Source organism: Xiphias gladius, chromosome 4 (genome assembly GCF_016859285.1).
Source record: "Xiphias gladius isolate SHS-SW01 ecotype Sanya breed wild chromosome 4, ASM1685928v1, whole genome shotgun sequence".
Taxonomy (NCBI): domain Eukaryota; kingdom Metazoa; phylum Chordata; class Actinopteri; order Istiophoriformes; family Xiphiidae; genus Xiphias; species Xiphias gladius.
Genome location: NC_053403.1, coordinates 14,647,177 through 14,675,143, shown reverse-complemented (window position 1 = coordinate 14,675,143; position 27,967 = coordinate 14,647,177). Strand labels below are relative to the sequence as shown.

The following is a 27,967-nucleotide window of genomic DNA, read 5'->3' as shown; positions in this document are numbered from 1 at the left end:
ACTAAACTAAATCAGGAATTTTTGTGCATCTCTGTTTCCATTTCCACCAAATCAGAAGAACTGTGAAGATTAGGCAAATAAGAACAGTAACTGATTAAGAATCACTCTGTTTTTCTTTGTATTTACAATAGAAAGACACAAAGATGTTTGAATGGCTGCAAAGAAAATATGCCAAGGTTTGATGGTTATTTATTTCTGCTCTAGAGCATAACTGTACTGAAAGAATTAGCAAATGCTTTCAGTGCATTTGGACATGCTTTCCCTATTTATTTCTACGTTTAGACTGGCCAGGAAGCTGACAACATCGAAATTTTGAGAAATATCCAGCCCTCGTCCTATTGATATTACAGTCAGCCAGTGCTGTTTACTGCGTGAATGAAGTAGTACACAAGGTAGCTGCCTGCGGGAACTTTGATAAATTAGCAACAGTCAGCACAGCAAACTGCCCTGATAGTTCCTGGGTCATCAGAAAGGACTACCCCAGGGAGATTTTAGGGGCCAGAGACTATGACTGAGGGGCTAAGTTTAGACCATAATTCCATAATTCCTCTGGTTGAAATGCAGGTAAGACTCCTTGCTTTTCTTAAATGGTTCCTGGTCCCCTGGAAGAGTTTCTGCTGTGAAAACAGGCCATTAGATGCAGAATCATTTTTTGCAACTCTGTTTGGGCCATTTTCTGGCTGATACTGTATCATCTGATCCAATGTAAGAGAAATCAGCGTAGTGTGGAGATGAAAACAAAGGAGAAAGTGTGAAAAAGGGTTATTATTTATCATATTATTTGTAGTGAAAGCAGAATTCACATTGGGCTTGTGCGAAGTCGTTGTCTCCTCTGGCACAGTTCACATTCAACTGTGAAGCAGTAGGAGAGACAGGATTAGGTTTGGACAACAAAGGTGCTTCAAGTTCACCTGTGGATTTTACAATGTCACTCTACTGACTTTGTGAGTGCAACAGCTGTAGTCAAACCACCACAGCTGGGACACTCAGCTATAATCATTTCTTTTAACTACAGACTGAGCAGGTGGGCAGCATTTCAGATTTAAATGCGAACATAATGTTGAGTACAGACTCAGTCTCTGATTATGGATTTGTTTTTTTTCTTGTCTCTTAAGTCGACCTCATTTAAATCGCTCAAGGTAATTTGCTGCAACATGCATACATACACCAGCTACGCTGTAATGTGCCTCTTTGAATTATAGAAGCCTGAAATTTAAGTCTAATCTGTGTTAACTGTGCATTTTATATGCAATGGCTGCTATATCCGGCGCTCGTAATTTGAGACACAAAACTCAGAATAACTTAACCTTCAAGTGCCTCATTTAAGGTGGTGCAGAAATGAGGGTGTTATCTCTTACATTGCTAACCAAAACCACTTGTTTGACTCAGCACTTAATCCTGGTTAGGATGAAGTGTGGTTACTGTGTAAGTGTGTGCATGTGCGCGTATATGTGTGTGTATATGTTTGTCTTTAGAGTGTGGATTTGTTCCAGTAAGACTACAAGAGGCTGTTTTGGGAGCTATATTGAGTGTTGCATCTCAAATGCTTATCCTTTAGTCTGTCTGCATAAACTGAGTCATGATTCAAAGCACGAACGGGGGCTGGCTGTGAGTCACACTGCACCCTATGAGAGATTTGGTGAGCGCACAGACACCCATAGTCGCATTCAGCAGTACCTCCCTGTCCCTCTGGTAAAAGCACAGGAAGCAGCCATGTGCCAGCGGTGCAAGTGGACTTTGTTTGTTCCCATGGCCGCATCATCTGAGGGTGAAGCATTGGTCAGGATGAGACACCCCCGTAGTTAGATGGAGAGCTGCCTTTTCTACATACAGACACTAACAGGAGCCCTGCTCTCTGTCTCTATCTCATTTTCAAGCTCTGCCACTCACTCACACACACAAACTCTTCTTTTGCTGATATACATAGACACTTAGGATCTTACCACAGGGCCTCCATCTTCTAACATGCCTTCAGCAGCCTAATCTGGCATCAGGCTTCAACCACTTGAAAATGCCAGCAATTTCTATTTCTCATTATATAACCAAGGATTTATCAGCATGTTATCATCTACCCTTTATCATGTGAACACAAAGCATACAGTCGCTTCATATAAGATTCCTCCTCTCATCTCCAACCTCTCTGTCTGTTCAATATTTAATGCACTGCTAGTCATGTTGATCAAATACAGAACTTATGCTAGCATGTTGATGCCTATTTTCGAACCACTGGAAGCATGTTCCCTCCTTTACAGTGGTGCTTTTCTGCTTGTTTCTGAGAGATGAGTGACGGCACTGTTCTAACTAGGGTTAAATAATTTTCCCGCATACATTATATGAATATTTAGAGCCTCACCGAGGCTCAAAAATGTGATTTGATTCTGTTCCTGAGGCTTGGCACTGATATAATGAGACCTTGGCTTTGCATTAACAAGTGCAGCCTCCGTAACCACTAACATTAGTGTTAGCCAGCATATATAGGGGCTTTAAAATAGTACTAACTCCTTGCCATGCTAATGATAGAACTAATAAAGCAACCAAGATCTAATTAACAGATAATGAGTTGTTCTATGGTTTCCATCTTTTTTTTAATGCATTATAGAGGATCCATGAAGGTCGTACTTCCTTAGCATCATTGGCATTTGCTGACCTTGGTGGGAGTTAATCAGTTACACAGGAGGCATTAGCAAAGGTCTGGAAGAGCTCATGAAGGGGTGTGTAAACAAAGTGACACCTCTCACTGCTGGCAGCTGTTCCCTGGTGTTCTCTCAGAGCGGGAGAAAATGCAGCTTGTAGGTGTTTAATATTAACTGCAGGAGTTTTGTGGTCAAACATCTTTCCTCCTCACTTACATGTCAGCGTCAGAATTCATTAGCTCGTGTGCAGACCTCTTGATAATTCTTGATAAGTCTTCTTTCACGTCAGCTTGTGATTTGAAGGGAGGTTGAGGCTGTTATTCTTATGTGGCTGTTGTATTTATATTATTTATAATGTACATTTTCATACTATATGGTGCACATAGTCAGCTGCTGTAAACCTGTTCATTGTCTAACAGGATTACCATTTGATGATTTAGGACTGCAGAGTAATGGTTGAATAACATAACTGTGATTTTACATGTTACTATATTGTTTGGATTTTTCTATATCCTGTATCTTCCAGTATACAGGACTAATGTTCAGATGCAATGCTTATGTACTTCATATGTTTGCTTTTGTGCCCAGTTTATGTTTTCTCTGTGTTCACCTCAGAAGACACAGAAGCCCAGGAGACAACTACACGCATTCATATTCAAGGACCTGTCTTGCTCTTTATCTCCAGGGCAGAGTCACAGCGTAACCCCTGGGTGGTGCTGACCTCGGCCCTGCTGACCCACTGCCAGGGGCCAGAGGTCCAATTAGACCTGGGTCAGCAGGTAGTCACCATGGTGCGGACTCTCTATAACACAAAACACAAGCTCCCCATACAGGTAATCAGAACACACAATCAGAATACACTCTTTTGAGTAACTGTTTACAGATGTATTGGCCTTCTTAACAGTAATCTGAAAAGTAGATCAAATTACTCCACATTACTTTTTCAAAAGTAATTTCACTTTTGCAATGTCTGATTAAAACAATTGGCTGAATTTGTGAAAAGTAAAAGAAAACAGACTGCTTAAATAAAAGATCCGTATACTTCTTCCACCTCTACAATACAGTGTGGACAGTGAGAATTCATATTTTTAACCAAAGTGAAATCTGGCTTCAACACATTTTCGATTAATCAGCTATCACCATGGTCATCAATATATGGGAGTAAGCCTGCTGGCATTCAGTGTAACCTCAGTGCAGTGCCACTGTTTTACCCCTTTATCTTAATATGGGAACCTAAAGCTATTAAGCATGTAACCCACAGCAACGTGTTTGCATCAGCTCGGTGCTTTCGCAATGCGCTATCAGCACTAGCCGCTCTTCGATATCTGACGGCTTCTAATGCTATTCATGCCCTGCTGAGCACCATGGAAGTGCTAAGCCTCATGCCATTCTGTATGTCTAGCGCCAGCTGACTGTGATATTAGTTTAGCGCTAATGCTATTCAGCGTGAATAGGCTAGTGTCCGCCAGGCTGTCTAATATTAGTGTGGGAAGGGGGTGGGAGGTGGAGAAGGAGGCCTTTTACTCTCTTCTGAACAGCTTTAATTTGAATCTGCTGGAATGAAACCGCCAGAGCATGGGGGAGTCAGATTGCATTGTGATATCCATATATTACTGGATGGGACTGCAATAGGAATGTGTGTCTGCTGAGTGTGTGTGTTTGTGTGTAGACCTTTTTAAAAGTATTATGTGCCTGTGTGTCTGTACAGTATATGCACATCGATTAACCTTCACTGTTCCTCACCTACTCTCTTCCCTCTGTGTCCTCTCCTCTTTTTTTACTGTTTTCTGATTAAATTTCCCTATTTTCATCCTATTTTTGCTTTTATCTCTCTCCTTCCGCCTTTTATCCATTCATCCACACATCTATCCATTCATCTATCACCCCCCTCCCTCTCTCTTCCTCTCCAGTGTGTCAGACACATAGCCACCCTGCTGCTCCAGAACCAGCCAAACCTCCAGCAGCCTGCACTCAAACTGATGGCTGAAAGTGGTGACGTGGAACTGCTGCAGCTGACTCTAGATCAGATCAACAAAATGACGGCAGTAAGTGTTACTCTAATAGTCTACAAAGCTAGATATTCAGATGCAGACCAAGCTGACTCCATTTTGGACGGAAACTGAGGCTGCAACTTATGATTTTGTTATTATTATTACTATCAATTAATATTTTAATTTGTTTTAAATAATTGTATAATTATTTAGTCTATAAGACTTGAAAAAACTTTGAAAAATGCACATCACAGATTCCTGGAGCTCAAGGGGATGTCTTCAGCTTACTTTTCTTGTTCAGCCGACAACACAAAGCCCAAAAGTTTCCACTTTTCAGTTACATAAAAACAGCAAAGAGCAGCAAATCCTTACATCTGAGAAGCTGGTACTAGAAAACGTTTGGCAGTTTTTGCTTGATAAATGGCTTAAAAGCAGCCACAGGAGAAGACGAGTGACGAAGATGTGATGGAAGAAAGTCTTGTCTCTTCCCCAGCAAGAAGTGCCACAAATTATCAAACCTCTTCACTGTTGTAAGATAAGAAGGAAGATTCTTAACTTTCAAATAACCTAACATTCATCCTCTTGCTAACTGTCCTCTAGTTTTGGGAAGCCAAAATCAGATAAGAGAGTAATCGTTTAAGACTGTGTGGGCCGCTCTCCACTGTTTCTTGATCAGATAAGCAATTGTCACAAAGTAGGCCTCTCAGACCCAGCAGACCCTCTCTTTGTTCCTGGATCAGATAAGAGAAAGCCTCACTATTATATATACTAGTGACAGACACCCTATTAAATGAAACATTAAAGTTCCTATATCGGTACACCTGAGCAACATTCACCGTTTATCCCACAGAGAAAGGAGAGTGGGACTAAGGGAAGCAGGGTGTTGAAGGTGGTAAGAAGATCATGTATTTTGATGTGGGACTGAGCAAATCAAATGGAGGAGCAATGGGTGTTGAGAGGGACTGAGAGAAATAGAATGAGAAGGGGAACAAGACAGAGCAAATGTATGAAAATTTAGAAGTGGCCGAGACTGGGGTAGAGAGGACAGAGCAGGGTGCACAGCCTGACTGAAGAGAGGGATGACAGAGAAGATAAATCAGGGTACTATGAATTTAGTAAGACAGTTAGTGTGTCACACTGCTTTGAGAAATAATATCGCCTCTGCTTCTTAAGAGCTGAATGAGCAGGGGCGTGTTCGGAGCAGCACAGAACAGTGTTCATCTGTAGATAACATCAAAAGAGACAGAGAGAAATCGTCTTACATCTAGTAAATCTGATAATGTGTTGGCTTGGTGCTCACTGTGGAGTTGTATGTGTGTGGCCGTGGGTGTGTATTTTCTTACGTGTGCATTTCTTCAACTGTGTGACAGTTTCTCTTTGTCTGTGTGACAGTGCGTTTGCCTAGGTGTGTTTATGTGTAGCACATTTTGCTATTAATTCACGTAACCAGGAAAACCATGGCACTGGAAGAATATGTTGTTAAATTTTATAGGTTTCTAAAGGTATTTTTAAAATCATGTCACTGTACAAAAAAATCATGTACTTACATTTGTGTGGCAGAGATTTCTGCTGCAACACAATGGGGTTAAATGGTAAACAGTTTTTTAATTTTTTTATTTTGAACCTTTATTAAATAGTTCACACTGCTTCTCTTCTAACCCTTGTTGCCTACATGTTTTTTCACAATCATGACCAAATTTAAGTAGATACACAAGGATGATAATCAGAGGCCTTTTATCAGATCTACAAATAGCCTGGACTTGTCGGCAGCTAGCCATTAGTAGATCAGTAGATTTTATCGAGGGAGGATAAGAATAAGTGATTCTAGTTCAGCTTGGTCAATCAGAAATTCAGCGAGTGTACTGAGGAAGCTTAACTGTTAATTGACTATTTTTATTATTCAGTCCTTGAAGTCATTGAGGTTTGTTCCTTTGTCTCTTTTGTTTCACTACAACATACCAGAAAAAATTAGTTTATCATAAAAAGACATTTGAATGGTTCCATAAATGCCACTCTTGATTTATTTACCTGCCTTGTCATGTCTACATTAACAAGCCTGAACTTGATTTTTGCCACAATGCACCATGAATTTATCAACTCTCGCGCTCTTGATTAAGTACATGAAAATAACATGTCAGTCTGAGTGACTGACGGGCCTTATCTTCAAGCACTGCCCCACCAGTATGTGTTCCCTGACACTCTGCTGTGTCTGATGTCACAGACTAGTGTGCACATTGTTTTTCTGAGCGTCGACGCATTTTTTTTTTTTTTTCCAGAGAGGAGATGCCCCTGAGATTGTGATTTTAAAAAAAAGATTAATTCTGAAGATTAGTTTTTAATTAAAATGGTGTTACAGAAAACCAGTTGACATAAGAAGTAAATGGGAAAATAAAGTAATCTATTTAGCCGTAGTGTGAGACGTGTGTTCATTTTGCCTCACATATACTGCGTCTGGCTTTGCTGTGATGTGATAGGTTAATAGGTATTCCCTGCTCTGTCGGAGGAGACCACAGTGGGGGTTTGAGCTCTGAAGGAGGAAGGGAAGACAGAAAGAAATAGGAGTAGCATAGATGATTTGAAAGCAGTAGACAGAGCAGGTTATGTAGAAGACTTTGTATTGTTCTTAATGATGCAGGAAAATACAGTGCAGGCATGCAGGCTTTTATTTCTCTTCACTGGGAGCAGCAAAACATGCGGCCTCTCCTTTCTTTCCTCAAAGTCACTCCCTCCCATCATTTCTTCCTTTCCTCTCATTCCTTATCCGCTCTGCTCCCTCTAGTGAAGATGTATGGGCTGGCTGTGGAGAAGCAGAGGGGAGCAGTGGAGCAGGGAGCCAGGGGTTAACACCAGCCTGACTAATGGGAGACAGAGATGGGGGCTGATAAGTGCTGTCCTGCCGAATGAATGAGCTGTCAGTGCTTCGTACAGCGTATATAGACCCTGCTGTATGTGTGCGCAAACACAGACCTGCAGCACACACCAAAGTTTGCCCAGCGAAATGTTCTAGCAGACCTTGTAGCTTTTTGCCTCTTTGTGTCTTTGTGCACCCTTGTGTGAGAGACTGTTTGTGTGTGTGTGTGTGTGTGTGTGTGTGTGTGTGTGTGTGTGTGTGTGTGTGTGTGTGTGTGTGTGTGTGTGTGTGTGTGTGTGTGTGTGTGTGTGTGTGTGTGTGTGTGTGTGTGTGTGTGTGTGTGTGTGTGTGTGTGTGTGTGTGTCTGTAATCAGGTTTAAAACCACTCCAAGGCCTCCCAAAGAATCACATACACTTTTGTCTATCTGCCCAGTGATGTGAAAACAACAGGCCTGTGTGTGTGTGTGTGTGTGTGTGTGTGTGTGTGTGTGTGTGTGTGTGTTTGATTGAGTGATTATGTGTCTAATTGCTCGTTTAAGTGGTCTTGTTTACAGCTTTGGTGCCATATTGGACCTGTTAATCTAGCTGTGTTTGCTTGCAACTCAGTGCGTTGATCCCTGATTTGCTCACTACGTTATGTGTGTTTGTGTTTGCTCATGTGCGTCACAGCCCACTTTTATTTTTATTTTTTGGCATCACAGCCTCCTCTTCTGTCACTTTCAATCATGTCACCCTGTACGCAAGGACTGTTTGGTGTTGTGTGTGTGCGCACGCAGTTTGTTGCACCACTAAAGCCTAGGGACAGTTAGGATGGAGGGATGGGAAAAAAGAGCCTGATGAAGGAGAGAAAAGGATGAGAGGAGGAGGAATGGAGATAGTTGTGTGTTGTCTGGCATCCCAAAGAAGCTTTATGATTTAAATGATAAAAGAAGGCTTGGCCATGCATTATGTATTAGGCATTGTACGTGCACGGTAATTCCAATTAAGCTCTCAACCGGGTTTAGCTCAAGGAGAGAGAGAGAGGGCGGAGAAAGACATATACAGGAAATGAGAGACATGCAGAGCAGGAACAGAAAACAAGGGTGTGAAAAATTGACCAGACCAATCAGGCAACATTTAGCGGCCACTGAAAACAAGCAAGAAACACAACCTAACTGTCTTTCACAGGGCCTGACAGCAAGAAATGAGAAGGTAATAACAAGAGTGAGAGGGGGGTTGGACATCTTATGGCCGCAGTTTGATGTGTCAGTTCTCTTGTCACGCTGAGTGTTTGTGCATTCACTCACAGTGCACAGCAAGCACGAGCGCAAGCACGCACACACACGAGGCGAAAGATGCCTCTTGTTTTTGCTTCACTGAAGAGTCAGACAAGGTGTTGTTTGAACCTTTAGAGAAGTCTTAGAGGGGCTTTAAACCTGACACACACACACACACACACACACACACACACACACACACACACACACACACACACACACACACACACACACACACACACACACACACATACCTGTGCACAAAAATACATACACCCCAGGACAGGTTTCATGTTCTCCAAGCTGCTGACCTTTCAGAGGGAGAAAGGAAGACATGATGGATCTCTCCTCAATCAGATTCTTGTTGCGCCAAACTGTTTGTAAGGCCGAGGCCTGGATGAACGCTGAGCAAACGCAAAACTCAGAGAGGAAGAGAAATGGCAGTGAGATGGGAGGAATCACAGGAGGATGGATGCAGTATTGATGGATATACAGATTTGTGAGAGGTACAGCAGCTGGGATGGTTAGCTGTAGGGTCGACTCGGTGAATGGTATCATAACTGCCTTTTACATGACATCCACTTTAAACTGATGTAGTAGCAAGAGATCACATTCCTGAAATGTCCCTGAACAAGACGCTACAATCACTCCAACTCCATGGCTACTGGTTTGCAGCTGACCTTCACCCTACATTCAGACACTTGTTCAAAGCAAGTCAAAGCAGCATCGACTCCCATTAGGAAATAAACCAACAAAAAAAAAAACATGCTTCACAAGCAACTTTGCCTTATGAAGCTGAACTGCCTTGACGTGAGAGAGAGAGAGGAGCTGTTTTGGCACTTATATGAGCTCACCAAATGCTGCAATAACACATTATTATTATTACTATTATTGTTATTATTAAGTCACAATGATTATGAATGTGCTTCTACATCAACATAACTGCTCTTACATGTGAGATTTTATAGTGCTGATTCCCTCTGGTAACAATTGTCGTGCTGTACGGCTTCTTCCCTGTCACAGTCAATTTGTCCTACTCCAGCTTTCTGAGCAGCACAGGTGAATCTTCAGTAGAAAGAGAGTGAGAGAGAGAGATTTTCAATTTTAGCACATTTACAATAGGAGCTTGCATACCACAATAACACATTATTATTATTATTATTATTATTATTATTATTATTATTATTATTATTATCATTATTATTATTATCATTATTATTGTTGTTGTTGTTAGTAATAATAATAATAAGTCCCAATGATTATGAATTTGTCACTATATCCATATAACCTCTCTTACTTGTGAGATTTATGGTGCTAACTCCCTCTGGTCACAGTTGTCTTGCTGTACGGCTTCATTCCTGTCGCAGTCAATTTTCCTGACTCCAGCTTCCCCGGCAGCAGAGGTGAACCTGCAGTAGAGAGAGAGTGACAGAGAGATTTCACTTTTAGCCCTTTTGCATATACCACAATAACACATTATTATCATTTTTATTAACATTATTTTTCTTATTATCATTGATAAGTCACAATGATTATTAATGTAGTACTGCATCAACAAAACTTCTCTTACTCTGAGATTTATGGTGCTATTGTCCTCTTGGCCATAATTTTCTTGATGTCAGGCACGATCCCTGTCGTTGATATACAAAGGACTGATTACAAATGCGCATCTGCCGACAGATGCCCATACCCATACAAGCACAGGCAATGCAAAACATAATGTTCATTTGCGAGAGCCATTCAGTTTCACTTTACTGTGGCAGATCTTGTCCTTTTGACTGCATGAACTCTGCGATTTCTTTCCTCAGGTTACAAAACCCTTCATCTCAGCTCAGCCACCGGACGGCATCTAAGTACTGTATGTGACAAGACCAAATTCTGGCTCAGATTGCTCCAAAAAACATTTTAAATTGGTGCTCATTCAGACCTCTGGACTTAATTGAATTGAACAGTCGTGACAACAATGTCCATGACAGGTCTCATTTAGAGCGTATGAGGAGCGAGGGTCTCTTGATGAATAATGCAGTGATATTTGATTATGTTCTTATTTCCGTCCTTGGACACTTGGTCAAAGAGCAATGAGACAGCACTGGTCTAACTCCACCATCGCTGGTGATCTGTTGTGACACCGTCTGTTGATGACAACTTCAGTTTGTATGTATGGAGACTACAACACACTGCATCACAAATGTCGATTCCCCTTGTCCTGTCCTTGAGACTCTCCATGCTTGGCAGTTCCTCACCAATTTTAAACTCCCATGTGACGGTTGAATAAAAATCAGCAACTGGGGTGTATCAGAAATGTCTGTGCTCTCATCCAGTGCGATTGAAAAGGCTCTGTTGCCCAGAGTTTTGATGTGTTGTTTCAGTTGCTCTTCAAGGTTGATGATTTAATCATTGAGGCGTTGCATCACAATGTCATTTGACAACCTTATGTCTCTGAATTTCACTTTTTATTCAGGACATACAATGTTGGCCACTTTCATCAAGCAGTCCTGCACAAACTCTCCATCACTGAACGGCTTACTATGCAATTTTGGGGGGCTACCACATAGCTTGTCTGTACTACTACTTTACTACTAAGTTTTTTTTGTAGACTGACCGTTGGGCAGTTAAGTCCTGCTGAAACTGTTCAACCTCACGTTTGTGCTATTCAGCCATAAATCGGTTTTAGGATTTGTGATTGGTCTCATAATGGTGTTTAACATTTAATTCCTTGACCGTAGAATTCACCTGTTTGCAGATAAGGCAGATAACTTTATCTGCTCGCCGAGCTATCACAAAGTAAGAGTTGATCCATTTTTCCTGAAATCTCCTTTTTACCACAACCATACAGCGTTTTTTCTTTGATGGCTTTTCCATCTCACTTACACATTAAACTGCTGAGTTGTCTACTGAAATCGCTAGCTTTAGCTAACGGCACCTGTATTGGTGAAAGAATGTAATTCCTACGACACATTGTTGTGACATCCATGCCCATAAAGCAAATTTGAACTGAATTCCTTCAACATTTGCGAGATGCCACTAGTTGCCGTGCAGTCAGTAGCTTTCTCAAGTTGTCATTCCTAAATTGACAGACACTTATTTGCAGGCACTGTTTAACATAGTACTGGAAAAGTGTAAAAAATGTAGACTATAGCGACGAATTTCATTTCCCATCATGCCTGTGCTGGACTTAGTAGCCACTACACAGTCAGTAGTGTGTTAAGTTTGCTGTTTTATGTTTCAAAATGCAAGCGTTACCTTTTGTTAGAGTTTGTAATGTTTCTGTTCAGAAGATGTTGGTTTATGTTAGTAATGATCACTTTTTTGATGGTTTATAATTTTTTAACCATTAGTGAGGTGGCTGTTAAATTTCCTGCTGTATTTCTGACTGTGTTTCAAGTAGCTGTCAACCGATAGGATTTTTTAAGGGCCGGTTCCGGTACTGATTATAAGTAATCAAGTAGACAGGTAACCAATATTTGGAACCGATATGCATTTGCAGTAAAAATGAAAATCTTGAAGTGAAAAATTAAGAATAACACAAACTCCAACACAAAACTACCGCTACATAAAGTCTATGGACACTCGCTGTGGTTTCCAGGTGTTTCTATTATTTTGTCCACCCCACTTATACCAATGAAAGTAGGCTAAATAACAGAAAAACCTTCTCTTTATAATCCAATACACCTAGACAGCACCATACACTACATCTTCCAAAATGATCATACAGTTGATTCAATGACTCAGTGAAACCTTCTTGAATGGAGGATTTTTGTTGTTGGACTGTTGTACTTGACTGCAGTGGTTTTAAAAAGGTGTACCTAATAAACTGCCAACTGAATGTATATTTGTAATTATCAGTTGTATGCACAGACTGCAAAGTGCCTGACTGGAATTTATTGGGTGCTTTTGGTGTGGTTTTCACCTGGGAAAAATACTAATGCATAAACGCCTGGTAGCTAAAAGATGTTCTTTAATTTAATAGTTTTGTCATTTTTATCACTGTTTAACATTTTTAACTTCCCTTTCCCCCTTTTAAATATCTAACACTGTAAATTTAATTTTTGTAATTTTAACTGAGTACATTTTTACACAAGTTATTTTACTTCTATTTGAGTGAAATTTATTTTAAGTAAAAGTAGTGATTGGCCATTCAAGTGCCTACATACTGCAGTAAAACATATTGTCTCATTTCTGGTTGCCAGCATTTCTGTGTTGCTGGTACCATTTCTTGCTGCTCTATCTGAACCCAGCTAATTTTGCTATTTTCTTCATTACAACGGCTGATTACCTGCTGTACATTTAAACTTGCGCTAGTTCTGCTCAGGCACTCATACCTCTCTCCTTTTAGCGACTTTCCCGCAAATCCCGCTGTTGTTTACACGCAATTTAGATTACCAGAGGCTGGCTCTGGTAAAACCAAAAATGTTCATTTTTACACTTCAGTTTTTGTACATACTAAACAAACATATTATACCATGTTAATTACTAAGTTTGAGAGGTGCTGGTAGACTGAATTTTGTTACTGCTGGACAGAGACGGGCTAGCTGTTTTCCCCTGCTTCCAGTCTGCGTGCAAAGATAAGCTAATCATCTTCTGGCAGTAGCTGCATTTTTAATGGCCGGATAGGAGAGTGTTATCGACTTTTTTTGTGTAACTCTCTGCATGAAAGCATATAGGTTTCTTCCCCGAAATGATGAATTATTCTTCTAATTACAGCCTGTTTGGAATCATTCATTTAGACAACAGAAATTTGCAGAACGATGATATGATATGATCATATTGTCATGATGTGATTCCACTGAAAGTTGATAAATGAAAATATTGAATCATCACCCATCACTTCCATGCTTTCATGAGGCTTCACAGTACTAAGAATCATAAATTACTTATTAAATTAATAGGTAATTTCCTTGAGTAACTATATTTCTCAGTAGCTGCAGAGGAAAATCATAGCAGATAAATTACTCAGCGATGTCTGTAACTTCAATAAAGATGATAAAGGAAGTAAAAGAAAATTTTAGATTCAAGACGGTATGTATAGCTAGTGATCTTCTGAACTTTGTCATTACACTCTGCTGTCTACCATGTACTGCATACTGACAGTAGGTGCAAACGCTGGACGAACAGCAGTGCCTGAAATGCGACGGTGCTGTTCATGCTGTAAAAAGACAAAGTTGTCTGCTCCGCTCTGATATCGAGATTCCCCTCCATCCCTCCATCTCTCTGCTGCTCCTTCACATCTATTTACAGCTCCACTGTCAATCAGACTGACTCAAGACTCAAATCTGCTGTCTCTACTGACACTGTCAAACAGGAATAGCCTGGGAGGTGTGTGTGTGTGTGTGTGTGTGTGTGTGTGTGTGTGTGTGTGTGTGTGTGTGTGTGTGTGTGTGTGTGTGTGTGTGTGTGTGTGTGTGTGTGTGTGTGTGTGTGTGTGTGCGTGTGCATGCGTGTGTGCGTGTGTGTCCGTTTGCACGTGTGTGTGTGTGTGTGTGTGTGTGTGTGTGTGTGTGTGTGTGTGTGTGTGTTTGTGTGTGTGTGTTTGTGTGTCGTGCACCAGGCCTGTGCTTTTCTCTCTTCCATAATGGATTAGAAAGTACAGGAAAGACAGAATTTGTGTATCTTTATAAGTAGTCGGTGTTTCTGTGTGAGTGTTTAAAATATGTGCATATTCCTGTCCTGAAACTGGTCACAGTACACAGCAACAAGACTGAATCCTTGTCCTCTAAATCTGTACAAATCTCATGCAGCCCAAATAATTTATGCGTGTGTTGATACTTTCTAAACTGATGTCCCCTGTAGACCTGCAGGTGTGATATCCAAAGCATCCACAGCGCTGGCACCTGCATCTCCCCTCCACGATGGTTGATATTCCAGCTTCTTTTCAATCAGAGTGACATAAATATCTCCTCCGTCTTACTTTTAGACGCCACCTGGTAGAGCTTTACGACCAGTGGTCTTCGTGTTTGGGGCATGCAGAGCCACGTGTATTCTGTAGGTGTGAGCTGTCATTACAGGAAAACCTTTTAGGTGATTTCAGTGATAAGGACACCTTTAGGTCAAGTCATATTTTTTTTGCAGTCTTCAATTACACTAACAGTCTTGTAGAGCACCACAAGGCCACATTTAACAAAGCAGATATATTAAGAAATAATTCTAATTTATAACATTTTGGCTCTCAGTTTTAGCACATGGCTCTCAGGATGGCATTGTCTGTCACTTGGTTGGTCTACCACTTAATCCAAACTGAAATATCTCAACATCTACTGGATGGATTGCCTTGAATTTTTTTACAGACATTCATGGTCCCCCAGGGGATGAATCTTAATAACTTCGATCTCACACCTTTTCCTCAAGAGCAACAATGTGGTTGAGATTTCCATTTTTAAGCGAAATGTCTCAACAACTATTGAATGGAGTGGCAAGAAATTTTGCACCGACATTAATGCCCCCCTTAGTATGAATTATAACTTTGGTGGACCCTTTGCTTTCCATCTAGCACCATCAAAAGGTCGAACATTTTAAATTATCCACTACTTTGATTTACTACTTGCACAATTATTTAAGTATTAACAGTAGAGCTGTACTTTGAATTCAGTGCTAAATGCAAGCATGCGAACACGCTAATCTCAGAATGTATAATATGGTAAACATTATACGTGCTAAACATCAGCATGTCAGCACTGTTATTGTGAGCATGTTAGTATGCTGATGTTAGCATTGAGCTCAAAGCACCGCTGTACCTAAGTACAGCCTCACAAAGCTGCTAGCGTGGCTGTGGACTCTGTGGTCCTGTTCTGACCATCATTTCTTTTCGTGCTAATAAGACTGTAGTCACCAGGTTATAGCGGAGATCTGGTAATGTGGCAATGTTGGTGAAATAAAGTCAAACAGGGCAATTAACACAAGTTGAGTGGTTTTAAACAAAACAACGGATTAGCTAAATGTTTCTGGAAGAGAAAACTCAGGCAAATTATTGCGTAAACTCTCCGTTGTCAACATCCAAAATTGACCTACAGTACTTGCTGTAGTTGCAGTGCATTACTGCTGCGCTCAGTTTTGGTTTTACCTCCAAATAAATGGGTTTAAATAATCTGCATAGCCTTTGGCTTGTTTATAGGACGTCTAATCATCTACTGTAACTGCTTGTGTTTCTTGCCTCATCTGACTTTACTGTTGCACTGTCACTGTGTCCCCATGTCTCAGGAAATGCTTTTACGAGTACACTGTTATCACAACTGGTAGGTGTGATAGCCAGAACTTTGAAAATAAGACCAAGCGGTATAAACCAGTAATGTTGGGTGGGTGAAAAATTACACCCAGTTTTTGATGGCCCATCTTTGGACACTATAAAGATAAACTATTTGATCATATTGTATCCATACTTCTGAGAAGTTTACATTACTTGCTCCTTTACCTTTGAAATTATCTTTGTGCGATATTGAACCTCAAAATGGGTCAGTGTTCACTGCAGCTCCACAAGTCAAATGCAGAACATTTGTTCTGGGCCTCTGTGGAGGCTCCAAATCAAAAGTTTGAAGCTGAAGCTGTTAAGTTGTTTATAAGAGCCTCTCCTCGGTTCTAGTGTGCATTCAGGCCTTGGAAAAAGTTTGTGCACTTAAAAATGCATGTATCTGATGCTTTCAGTGCATGTCTGTCTTTCTTTTCTCCGGCTCGCTCCCTCCATCTTTCTCCATCATTCATTTTCCACACTCCTAAGCCCTCCCATCTCTCTCATCTTTCTTTCCCGTAATTCTCATTATAACTGCATGATCTCCTCATCAACGTCCGTCTCAAGATTCAAAATTTCACTGTATGTCTTTTCTCTGTGGCCCGACTCTGGTCCCATCTCTCAATGTGAGAGAGAAATTAAACTATTAGCCATGCATGACATACTGTATCTCTACAAGTGTTATATGTCAACCCTTTATCTACCTTTCTTCCTGTACCAAAGCAACCATGAACTTGTATTTAAATGGTAAATACATTCAAATCCAGAGTACTTTTACAGAAAACAATGAATTTTGGGACACAGTGATCATTTTCTTTTTCTGATCTGCTTGTATTACTACAAGGTAAAAGTTATCTAATGTGCAAAATATGATCAGTAATATCATAAGGGGACAGTATCATTGTCAATGACAAGAGGTGAATGTCTCTCAACTCTCATGCGAGATGTTCAGGTTCACTAATATCCATCATCACTTAGTGAAGTGATCTTTTTTAAAGGGTTTCATGTTTTTAAGGATGAATTTTCCTTCAAGGAGAGAAAAATGGAGCCAGTCCCGCACAGAGATGAGAGATTCTAGAGGTGAGAGAAAGAAATTCATCGGGCTCTGTTCCCTTTTCTCCACTACAGAAGAGAAGACATGTCCTCCACATTTATAAGTGATCTGCCTCAGCTCCAGATATACACCGAGACAACTCACTGTTGTCTGTGTGTGTGTGCGCGCACACATAATGCGTGTATAGTTGAATGAATGCAAGCTTAATAATAGAACAAACAGGTGAGAGTATGCGGAGGAGATGGCCTGAGTCACAGGCAAAGGCAGAGCAGACAGCCTTTCAACCCCAGCACTCAGCCTTGCTTCTTCATGGCCTGTAAACCACTCACAGCAGCCCCAGCAGCATTTAGCTGTTTGAAAATTTGCAAGCAGTTCATTGATGTAAAACAGCGGAAGAAGGGATTAAGGTATTATGTAAAGGTCTGTTTATGGCTGTATGACCATGTTTACAGAGTTGTTTTGTAAACTCAGAATCTCAAAGCTGCAAATAACGGCACAAAAAAAGGGCAAGGGTGTGTGTGTGTGTGTGTGTGTGTGTGTGTGTGTGTGTGTGTGTGTGTGTGTGTGTGTGTGTGTGTGTGTGTGTGTGTGTGTGGTGGCAAACCACACACACCACCATTCCCCCATGGGGATGGTGGTGGGTTGGCCCCCCACAGAGTCAACACAGGATGCGACCTACCACTCTGACCTCATCATGTTTCCTCAAGCGTGTAACACTGTAATCATACACAGACTCAAAGTACTGCCACTGCAGGAAAAAGCTAAAGTAACCTTTTTCTACAGATCACTGTGGCTGGTTAATCTCTAAATCTAGCAGCCACTTTCATTGTGTTATCAGCCAGTAGGTGTTCAGAGTAGAATAGATCACCTGAATGATAGCTGGTTACCTGGCAGAGACTGGCTGCATATTTGCCAAAGTTCTGGCTGTTTATTGGCACATGTTCTTTGCAGGGATGAAAAAAGGCAATCACATTTCAAAAAAAAGAAAAGTAAGTTTCTCATCACTCTATCGCCACATGTGTGTTTACACTTTTTCCCTCCAGGAGACAGCTTCCTCCTGCGACGCCGAGCTCCTGTCCTTGCTCTTGGACGCCGGGCTCCTGGTTGGCTGCGTCTCCTCGGCTCTCTACCCCCTGCTCAGCTCCCACATGCTGTCCCACCAGCAGGAGGGAGGCTGGGACGTGGAGAAAGCCGCCGCTGAGCTGCTGGCGGCAGGCCACAGGCCCGAGGCGGGCTCCCTGCTGCTGGCTCACCGTGGAACTCACCAGGCCCAGTTCACCTTCAACTCTGCCTTAGCTGTTCTCAGGAAGTGGCTGTGAGGGGAGGAGGGAAGTGGGCAAGGGGGGGCAAGGTTTGAGGGAAAGATCACGGCGGGGAGGCAGTTTGGAACGTAGCCATGGACCGCGCGGAAAAGCAGCTTTAGGGAAGGAGAGATTGGATTGAGATCTGAAGAAATTGGCATGAGGTGAGAATAGAAGTGATATCAATCTGTACCTCTGCATTTTGTTCTGGGTTTCGGGCTCATCAACTGAGGACACGTCATCAGGAGCTGCAGTGTCTGCCTTCAAGGTATAAGAGCGGATACCTTTTAATTGTGAAACATCTGCTCAATTAGAGACACACACATACATAAATACACAAACCGCTGCTGTCTCTCGCTCATGAATGAATGTTCAGACAGAAGGCTGATCAGAAAATGCACTGGCTGCTTGCCGTTATTTGTGTGTGTGTGTGTGTGTGTGTGTGTGCTGCATCCTATTGTGTGTTAAAGTAATTGAGCAGTAGCCGGGAAGCAGTGGGTGGATATTAGCCTATTGTTCCGTGACAGGTTTGCCACTTTGACGTCCCATCGTTAAACACCCTGCCTCTGCTCCATTGTTTTCCCCCTAATAATGTCTAATTAATTCCTTCTAAACAAATTATCCCCACAACTGCCCTGCACCTTGTGTGTGTGTAGATGCACAATGCTGTATACGAGCACCGACGCCCCAGCAATATTACGTAGTGCTAATGATGGTGAGGACTCAACGTGTATGTGTGTGTTTACACATGCAATGATGCTGTCAGCATGGTTTGTTTCTCTTGATAGAGGACAGGTTTCATTCTGTCCCGCGATTCGGAGCTGAAATAAAGAAAAATCTAATGACATGAGAATAAGTTGTGTTTTCATTTTATTGTGTATTCCATTTCTGTCTTTATGTTGATAAAGATGTTGATGGAACATAATTCGGTAACATGCAAAAAAATAGAAGTCTGTGAATCTTTGGGGTATGATATTTGTATATATACATATATATATATGTATATTGTTAAAGAGACAATTTTTTTAAAGTCGACCATGTTAACAATTCCCTGAGTTTTACTTTTTCTTTTTAATGAATTGGTTTTTTTATACAGATTTGAGTCCATCTCGTAATAAATGCACTAAGAAATTTGCATTATAATTACAGCATTTTCAGTCCAAGATAATTACAGCCCTCTGACTGGCGTGTATTTTTTGCTTGCCCTCAAATGCACTTTTTGTTTTGTTACACAATCAGTTTAAAGCAGTTTAGCAAAGTGTTTTCAATGGTCAGCACGCACAACTCCACAGAGGTTTGAAGCAGTTGCTTTCACTTGCACTCCAAATCTGCTGTCGCCAAAAGCGTTTGTAGCTTTTTTCTTTCCTTCCTCTCCCTTGATACTGATAATTGCAAACAGGCAAAATTATTTTTTGAGAAATTAGTTGCAGGGCAAATATTTGGAAAAAAAAGTGTCAAAGTTATCTTTTTTGCCAAAGCGTTAGAGGGGTGTTGATTGGGTGATTTTTTTTATTTTTTATTTTTTTTATTTAAGACTTTGCTCAAAATAAAACACATAGAGACTTGCTGACTGAAGGTCCCCAGAGCAGCCAGTTTTGTTTAGTATGTGCACAAAAAAAAAAGTTCCCTATCAAAGTAAAGCATCATTTTCATGAACAGTAGGAGGGAACACAGGGTTGTGGTTGGGGATTAGGCAAGATGAAAGATCAGCTTTTTCCTCTCAGAATCTTCTGACATTTTTAGAAGGTCTGAACAGATGTTTTTGTTTTACACTTTTATGCCCCCATGCCAGTGTCAATCGTGGCCAGAGAGATTATGTTTCCTGGTTCTACGTCCTTCCGTCCATTCTCATGAACGTGATATCTCAGGGAATTTCACTTGGACTCAGGGATGAACTGATTAGATTTTGGTGGTCAAAGGTCAAAGGTTCAAGGTCACCATGACCTCACAAAACAAATTTTTGGCCATAACTCAATAATTCATAATTATGATAAAATACACTTAATACATTTTATTAAATTCCTTCCAAGTCTTCAATACATATATGAGTTTGGACAGACATGAAAGTAAACTGCACCTCAGAGCTATCCAACCACGGGGCGGTAATTCTAGTTATTCTCCTGAGTTACTAAAGAGGCAGCAATGACCCTTATATCAACACTGTCAATGGCATTAAGGACATGAAACATATTTTCTCATTCAGCCTCCTTGCCTGTGCGATGGGGTCCTACATGAGCTGATTGGGAAAAAATGGTTTCAGGTTCTTTAAGGTTTATAATCTGCTACACTCATGTCTGCTTAGGGCTTTAGTTAATTATCCAGATGCAACTTGTTGAAAAAAGCTTTAGCTGCGCTCGATGGCTAATGTATGGAATTGTAGCACCAATGGCTTCAAGGCCCATTTAAATCTGTTCAGGCAGACTTTTTCTGCTATCCTCAAAAACAAAATAAAAGTTAATTCCTCAAATTCCTGCATGGTTAAGTTTCTATTTGAAATGCTTTGTTTGAGATCCCTTAATCTTGTTGCTCCATAAGTGCACAGTGGTATCTGCCTGCCTAACCCCTTTGTCATTTGTCAGCCAAAATAAGAATATATATTATTTCAACATTGTGAAATATTCAACAGTAATTCACTCTGGCAGGCAACATTTGAACCAGCTGCTGGAGCAGAGTAGCTTGTATCCTTGACAGGCCAGAAATTGAATAAAGGGCCGTGGCTCAGAGGTATTTACCCTGACAGCAATATTGCTGTGTTTCAAGCCCATTCATAAGAAATGCGTTTGGGGTGGATGGTTGATCTATATATCAAACAGTAGAGTAATGAATCTCTCCACCTGTGGCGGGGATACAAGAAATGAGGCAATGTTTGTGTCAGTGATGGGCCACATGAAAATACAGCCCACGCGAAGCCATCAGATGGGCTTTTTGCAGGCCTGTCTGCATTAAGGAAGTGTCAACGTTATACTATAAGGGGAAATAATACCGTAGAGATTAATAGGTCAGTTTCACAGCCTAGCAGTCCTACACTCATGGCGCTGCCATTTTGTGCTACTATAAGACAGTGTCAAACATTGATAGTAATAAAGATGACTGGGCTTTGCAGACTTAAGAAAATTCACTAATGCTCATTCCCTTGTGTCAGACAAGCTCTATCAACCCTGCAAAATGAATTAAATTGGTCTCCGATAGTAATTGACCCAGGTTTGTTCACACCCTTGAGCTACAGCAGCAGTCCGCTTTTGGTCCTGGCCAGCATGAAATCAACTATTTGTGCTAAACTAACATGATTACATGAAGCCTCTTTGTAATCAGTCCTGAAGTGTTAAATCCTCCAGTCATCAGGTTGATCAAATCGACACTACCAGGAAAATACCTCTGGCTTTTAACACTGTAACAAAGTGTTACATCTCAACTGTACATCTTTGTGAGAGAGAGCAGCACTGAGGACAGTCATATAGATAACTAAAAAAAAAGAAAATATGTAGAAATCTCTGGATGAGAAGAACGGAGGCTAGTAGAACATTAAAACAGCCTTAAATGTACATATTGATAGACAGAAAGAGAAAGAGATTAAAATATGTTAAAGAGACCAAAAACTGAAGAAGGAGAGGGACAAAGAAAAGGGGACAAGGGAGAATTAGGACCAAGGGGATTGGCACTGCAGTAATTTCACTGGCAGGGTGTTTCGACCTGTCTTGATTAGCAGCATTGACCCCCCATAAACTGTCTGCTTAAAACACACCCACCTGCAATTCCAGAAAGCATCTCAGTGACCGTCCACACAGCCCCTGCATCTTAATCCTCTCCGGCAGTTTTTTAAGCAAAGACACAGGGTGAAAAAATTAAATGTGAGAAGTTTTGTCATTTTCTTTCTTTCTGTATTTATGAGTTTTCTTTTCCCACTTCCAACATTAATCAGCTGACTAAAGTGTAGCCCCTGTTCTCTTTAAAGCGGTTATAATCAATATTTTACATTAACAATATATTTGTTTTATATTAACAAATAACTATGTGTAACGTGAAGGGGATCTCTTGTAATGATGAACCCACAGAGAACGACAACTTGACACTGCAGTTCCCCTCAGCTCTGCAGAGCATTTTAGCTTCTTTTAGCTCATTGTTGTGGTTTTATGGTCCACAACTCTACTGTTTTGGTTCATTGCCACGTCTTTCATAGGCTAGTGACATTGTCAACAGCCGCACCAGGTAGCTGTTTTCACTGAAAAAGCTTTAAAAAAACCCACTCCACTCTAGCCCGGCACCAAACGTCAATGTGAGCAACTAGCTGGGGAAGAGAGTGGAGTATTTAGCTGCCAAAGAGAGATTTTTTTCAGGAAATTGATGGATAACATAACAGAGTTAAAAGAAGAGTGCATAATGGACTTACAATCGGCAGGTGGCCAGATACACAACTCTAAATTAATGCTAATGCTGCTCTGCACTTGCTGGATATGTCAAATAGGTAACGGTTTGCTAACACTTTCACCATATCAGCAATCAACTCAAGGTTGTTCCTGTGCTGTGCCCCAAGTGGCCATTAAAAAAAAACAGTTATTTCAGGTTTAACCAAGTAAATTTCACCATGACATCTGTCAGCCAATCATTTGTTGCTGCAAGAATTTAAAAACTGTGCCTTTCTCTGCTGCTCTCAGCTGTCATTTCAGTGTCGAACCGGCCCACTTTCATCCCTCCACTGCCAGATTTCATCAGAGACTGCCATCCAGTGGGCTCATGCAATGGGCTCATAAGGAATTTCACTCGAAATCACATCCGTTAAGATTTTAAATGAGGCTCAATGTTCTTCAGCTCTTCACGACCACCAGAGTCTAGACTCCATCGACTCATAGGACTAATGATGTTACTGAGTGATGATTTGCCAGTGAGGTCAAATCAACGGACATTTTATGTATCTCTCAGCTTCTTTCACTTATTCTCTCCTCATTTGCATTTGTTTGAAACTGTAAGTTCTTTAAATAAGTAAGAGGTATGTTTTTTTTTGGTCAAATACATTTAACAGTTATGCCAAAAATAGCTTTGCCAACTTACATTATGTGCCCTAACCCTGTCAATCTCAAGTTTCTTTTCAGCACCCTCTTGTTGATTTAGTATTCAAGTCAAACCTCTTTACTAACACATTTCTCCTTCACACAGTGGTGCTTAACATGATTTACATAAACATACACACAGATACTGCATATAAATGTGCAGAAATTCTCATCCTTACAGTTTCTTTGCACTTTTCCTTTTACTCGACATTGATGGTCACTGCTGATGACATACACAATGGCAGGATCCATAGTTATGCTTCATGTTGAAAATTGCAAGGTGTTATTCACACCTGCTGACTGTCTAATACAGTCAAATAGTGAGATGGTCTTTTGATAAGCTCTTTTCTTTTTAAGTACCATTTCAAGAATTTTTGTTGTCGAGAAACAGGACTACAATCTCTTTTGGGCTCTGTTTGTGCTTTTGTTCCAAGACAGAGTGCAAGCAGCTCTGGGAAATGTTGTTAAGGTCTGCCTCGCCTACTGCCGGGGTTTGGTAAACACAGTGTCACAACCTGTCAGGTGTCAGCATCCTTTTTTTTAAATTGTCAGACAAAGCTCTCGGTGCAGGAAATGTAAACCATCATTTTAATACATCCAGAAGGTGAGAGTGAGGGGGGTGAGGAGAAAAAGAATTTGTGTCCCCCCAGGGCGAAGCTGAATGAGACGGGATCTTACAAACTCTCTACTCTGCTGAATGGAGGTTGTCTCTTTGATACAAGGCATTTAACTTGTGCCTATGAGTCCTCTGTGGAGTCTGGAGTTTCAGAGAAAGAGAAAAAGAAACATGAAAGGAGAGAGAGGGAGTAAAAAAATAGTGTTTGCATTCCAGGAAATCCCTCACATGCTTCTATCTGGGAAATCATTCACCCTCCAAGGCCATATTTGTTTCCTATGCCTCTATTTTTCATCCAATCTGTCTTGCCTGTCTTTGACCCACAACCTTGCCCTCTATGGAATGACTATCTATCTAACAACTCCTGTACTTGTAGTACACTGAAATAAACATACGAAAAAACCCTTCTAACAGATGCTTTAGGAGTGAAGCACCTTTGAAAAGAGAGAGCTGGAGTATTGAATATACAGAATGGAAGATAAATGAAGGAAGTCAGACGAGAGATAAGCAAAGGAGATAGGAAATTACTGAAGGTCAAAAAATGATGTGGAGAAAGAGAAAGAAGACAGAATAAAAGAAGGTCTTGGTGGAAGATAGTTCTGCAGGATTTGCATCATATGGGAGGGCTTCAATAAAACAGAATAGCAGGGCAGGAGAAAACAGGAATATTGGTGCAGGCCTGCAACCTTTACTAGCACTTCAGTAAAAAACCATCTGAAATGCTGGTTTTGCTAACATATAGATTCAAAAATGGTGCATTTCACATTTTGATTTGATTGTACCTATATTAGAAGACCTCCTAATTGACAAATTGAGTGTGTTAGGTTGAGTAATAGCTTACATTATTTCCTTCTGTCTTTATGATGGGTACTGTAGTGGGCAGGGGCTTATCAATTAACTCATAGACCGTTTGTATCAAAGGCTCCCTGCAGAGTTTTCATTCAGTGTTTCTCACCAAAATTCACTATGTGAAGCCCTGAGGCCAGACAAACATGTTGAATGCATTTCGTTGTCAAAGTGGACAAAATGTGGACCCACTTGTAAAAACACTATTCTACTAGTGGCCAAAAATTCTCCTTTACTAAGGGAGCCCTGTAGAGTTGGAGCCAACACCTGTTTCTCTACTTGTCTTTTGCTGAAAACTGTTAAGCTGACTCCCTCCAGATTTGTTTCATTTTTAGACCAACACAAACTTGAACAAGAGCATCTTTGATGGATGTTGTTTGGCTTGACTGCTTGTGGGGCCTACAGTTGAGCCAGCCACTGATGCCAACTTGAGGTAAGCCCCAAACAACCCAACACCAGCCAGCCTTCAGTTTCTTTCCTTTAGTCTTAGGCTACTATTTTGTTCTCACACATGCATACTTTATGTTATAGAGTGACCATAGCTTAGACACTATTAAAGAGTCGATTGCTGGTCATTCTCATAACATTATGTTCGTCTGGAAACTGTTATTCCATAATTCTAATCTTGGTTAACAGCTCTGTCTCGGGAATTATTGCTTTGTGTAAGCATAGCTGCTTAGCAAGTGATGTGGGCATTCCTTTTTGCAGACAGCATTACTTGGAGTTGGATTCGGCTCAGCAAAGACTGAGGCTATTGGCTTAGAGGGCGTGTATATCAAAGTGTGGATAGCTATGCTGTACTGACTGTCTCTAAAACTGGTGCTTGTATGTGGGGACTTGTGTGCTTCTTCATTGGGCTTTCATTGTGTTAGTTCTGCCAATATTGAACTAGTTTCTGTGGTATTGAAGTACTATGTGCTAGTTGTGTTGTGTGTAGGTGATGCTATACTGCCTGTGGGCATCATATTTGCTTGATAGCGAGTTCAAATTGAGTTTGACTCGTCTGTAAGTGGTGTATATGTTTTTTTGTGGTTTGGCTATTAACCATGGCTTGTGTATGACTTAAAGCAGTGTATATGCTACCCTGGTAAAGTACGTTTTCTGTTTTAGTTTCTTGGTGCCAACTGTTAGCTAGTAAGGATGGCTACTTTTAATGTTCGAGTGAATTTTGTCAAACTAATTTTGAGTGTAGTGATTTGTGTAAACTTAAGACAAACCAGTTGCTTTGATTGGTTCATTGCTTTGAGGCAGAGGTTGATGGCTAAAAAACATGGAGATTGTTGGAGTCCTTGTAGAAGCATCACCACTATATCCCATGTTGGAAGAGAGTGAAAAAAGACAGACCGTAAGTAAAATGATGGAAGGAAATTGATAATGTATGATAAGGATATGAGCTTAGTAATGAACCTAATGACTGTCTCTCTGTAACAAATGACCTACTGTATATTCAAAGGGTCTCTGTATCTGTGATAGTGTTGTTAAAATCACTGGAAAGTCTCTTGACATCTGTGGTGTCAAAATCAACTTTAAAGTTTCAGCTTTTAAAATTTCTTAAAACAAGTGAAACATTTTGCCAGCAGCATAAGGTTCTTCTCAAATGTTGAACCATGACAGAATGAGGCCGCAGCTATAAAGTAAAGTGAAATTTGATTCGACGAAATGGATGAAATAAGTTGGTTTGCATTGGAGATATATGAAATTAACTCCAACAGCTGGTGAAAAGTCTGATGGACTGTAACATTTAATAAGAGATCAATATGGTATGTTTTGCAGTGATTCCATAGAAGCAGTTCTGTGCTTCCTGTGTGAATACTAATGTGTTTGAATAATGACAGAAACTAAAGCCTCCTTACACTGCATTATACAAGTATTCACATCCTCCAAGCTGTTTTTTACTGCAGTACGTATGTTTTCTCAAACTGGCAGGTTGTTCACTTGTTTATGAAATAGAAAGGGAGAGCTGGAGAAGAGGTGGAGAGCTTGTTTGAGACCTGGAGCAGAACAGTGTGGGTGGAAGTGAAAAACTGGGGAACCACAATGACTGGATTGTTTGCACATGTCAAGCAAAGCAAGAGATGGAAGAAGAGAGAGAGAGAGAGAGAGAGAGAGAGGATGTGAACCGAGCCGATCTGCCACATCAATGAGTAGCAGGGGAGATGTTTATGTATGTGTGTGTGTGTGTATATATATATATATATATATATATATATATATATATATATATATATATATATTAGATATAGATCTATATTTATATCTATATCTAGATATAGATATAGATATAGATATAGATATATAATTCAGCCCCAAATGGAGGAGGGATGGAGGGATGGTTTGTTGGAGGGAAGGAAAAGAGGCTGGGTAATACTTCACACTAAGTGGAGTAAAAGTTTCATCAGCAGTGTGTTTATGTGGTGTGTGTGTGTGTGTGTGTGTGTGTGTGTGTGTGTGTGTGTGTGTGTGTGTGTGTGTGTGTGTGTGTGTGTGTGTGTGTGTGTGTGTGTGTGTGTGTGTGTGTGTGTGTGTGTTGGAGAGCCTGCAGCTACCTGCCTGTGCATGCTGTGTGTGCTCGCATGTGTGCATTACACCCCCATGAGTGCTGAATATCTATTCTGTCTCTCTTCTCTATGTGTGTATTTGTGTGTTTCTAACTCTTTATGCATGTATGTGTGTGTGCAGCGTTTAGTATCTCTTTCCCTGCAATCAGAGATTCATTGATGTCGATCTCCTTGGCTGAATGTAGCAAATTACCTTCTTTGCCAGCAACTGTTATCTTCTCTACTCCAAAGTTCGATCTCTGCTACATCTTGACTCAGCCTTTAACACCACCAACCTCTACCTCTAAATACACACATACCACACACACACACACACAGTGAAAGGGGGAGTTTAGGAGACCTTTGCTATCTACCAGAGTGTAGACAGGATTATTTAAAAAAAACTTATGAGAAAGTGGGCGGGTTGTGCTTCCTGTATCCGTTTGCTGTCTGAGAAATCTTGGTAAGGTGTGCATCTGAATTGGATTTTCTTTATACTCTTTTTTGTAGAGTGTGACAGTTCTTTTTGGCCTTCTAGCCTAGGTCTCTCTTGGAAAAGAGATTTTCTAGACACATTTTCAAGAAACAAATGAAGATTTGTGTCATACGTAACAACTG

General features: G+C 40.7%; 1 protein-coding gene across 1 annotated transcript in view; it reads left to right on the top strand.

Annotated features, from left to right (window-relative positions):
- Positions 1-19,189, top strand: part of nbas (NBAS subunit of NRZ tethering complex) — a 164,929-nt gene extending 145,740 nt beyond the window's left edge. The window contains exons 50-52 of the mRNA XM_040125994.1: positions 3,319-3,466; positions 4,544-4,678; positions 18,048-19,189. Coding sequence (XP_039981928.1) covers positions 3,319-3,466; positions 4,544-4,678; positions 18,048-18,323 — 559 coding nt within the window. The 3' untranslated portion in view covers positions 18,324-19,189. The remainder of the gene's footprint in view (positions 1-3,318; positions 3,467-4,543; positions 4,679-18,047) is intronic.
- Positions 19,190-27,967: the final 8,778 nt, after the last annotated feature.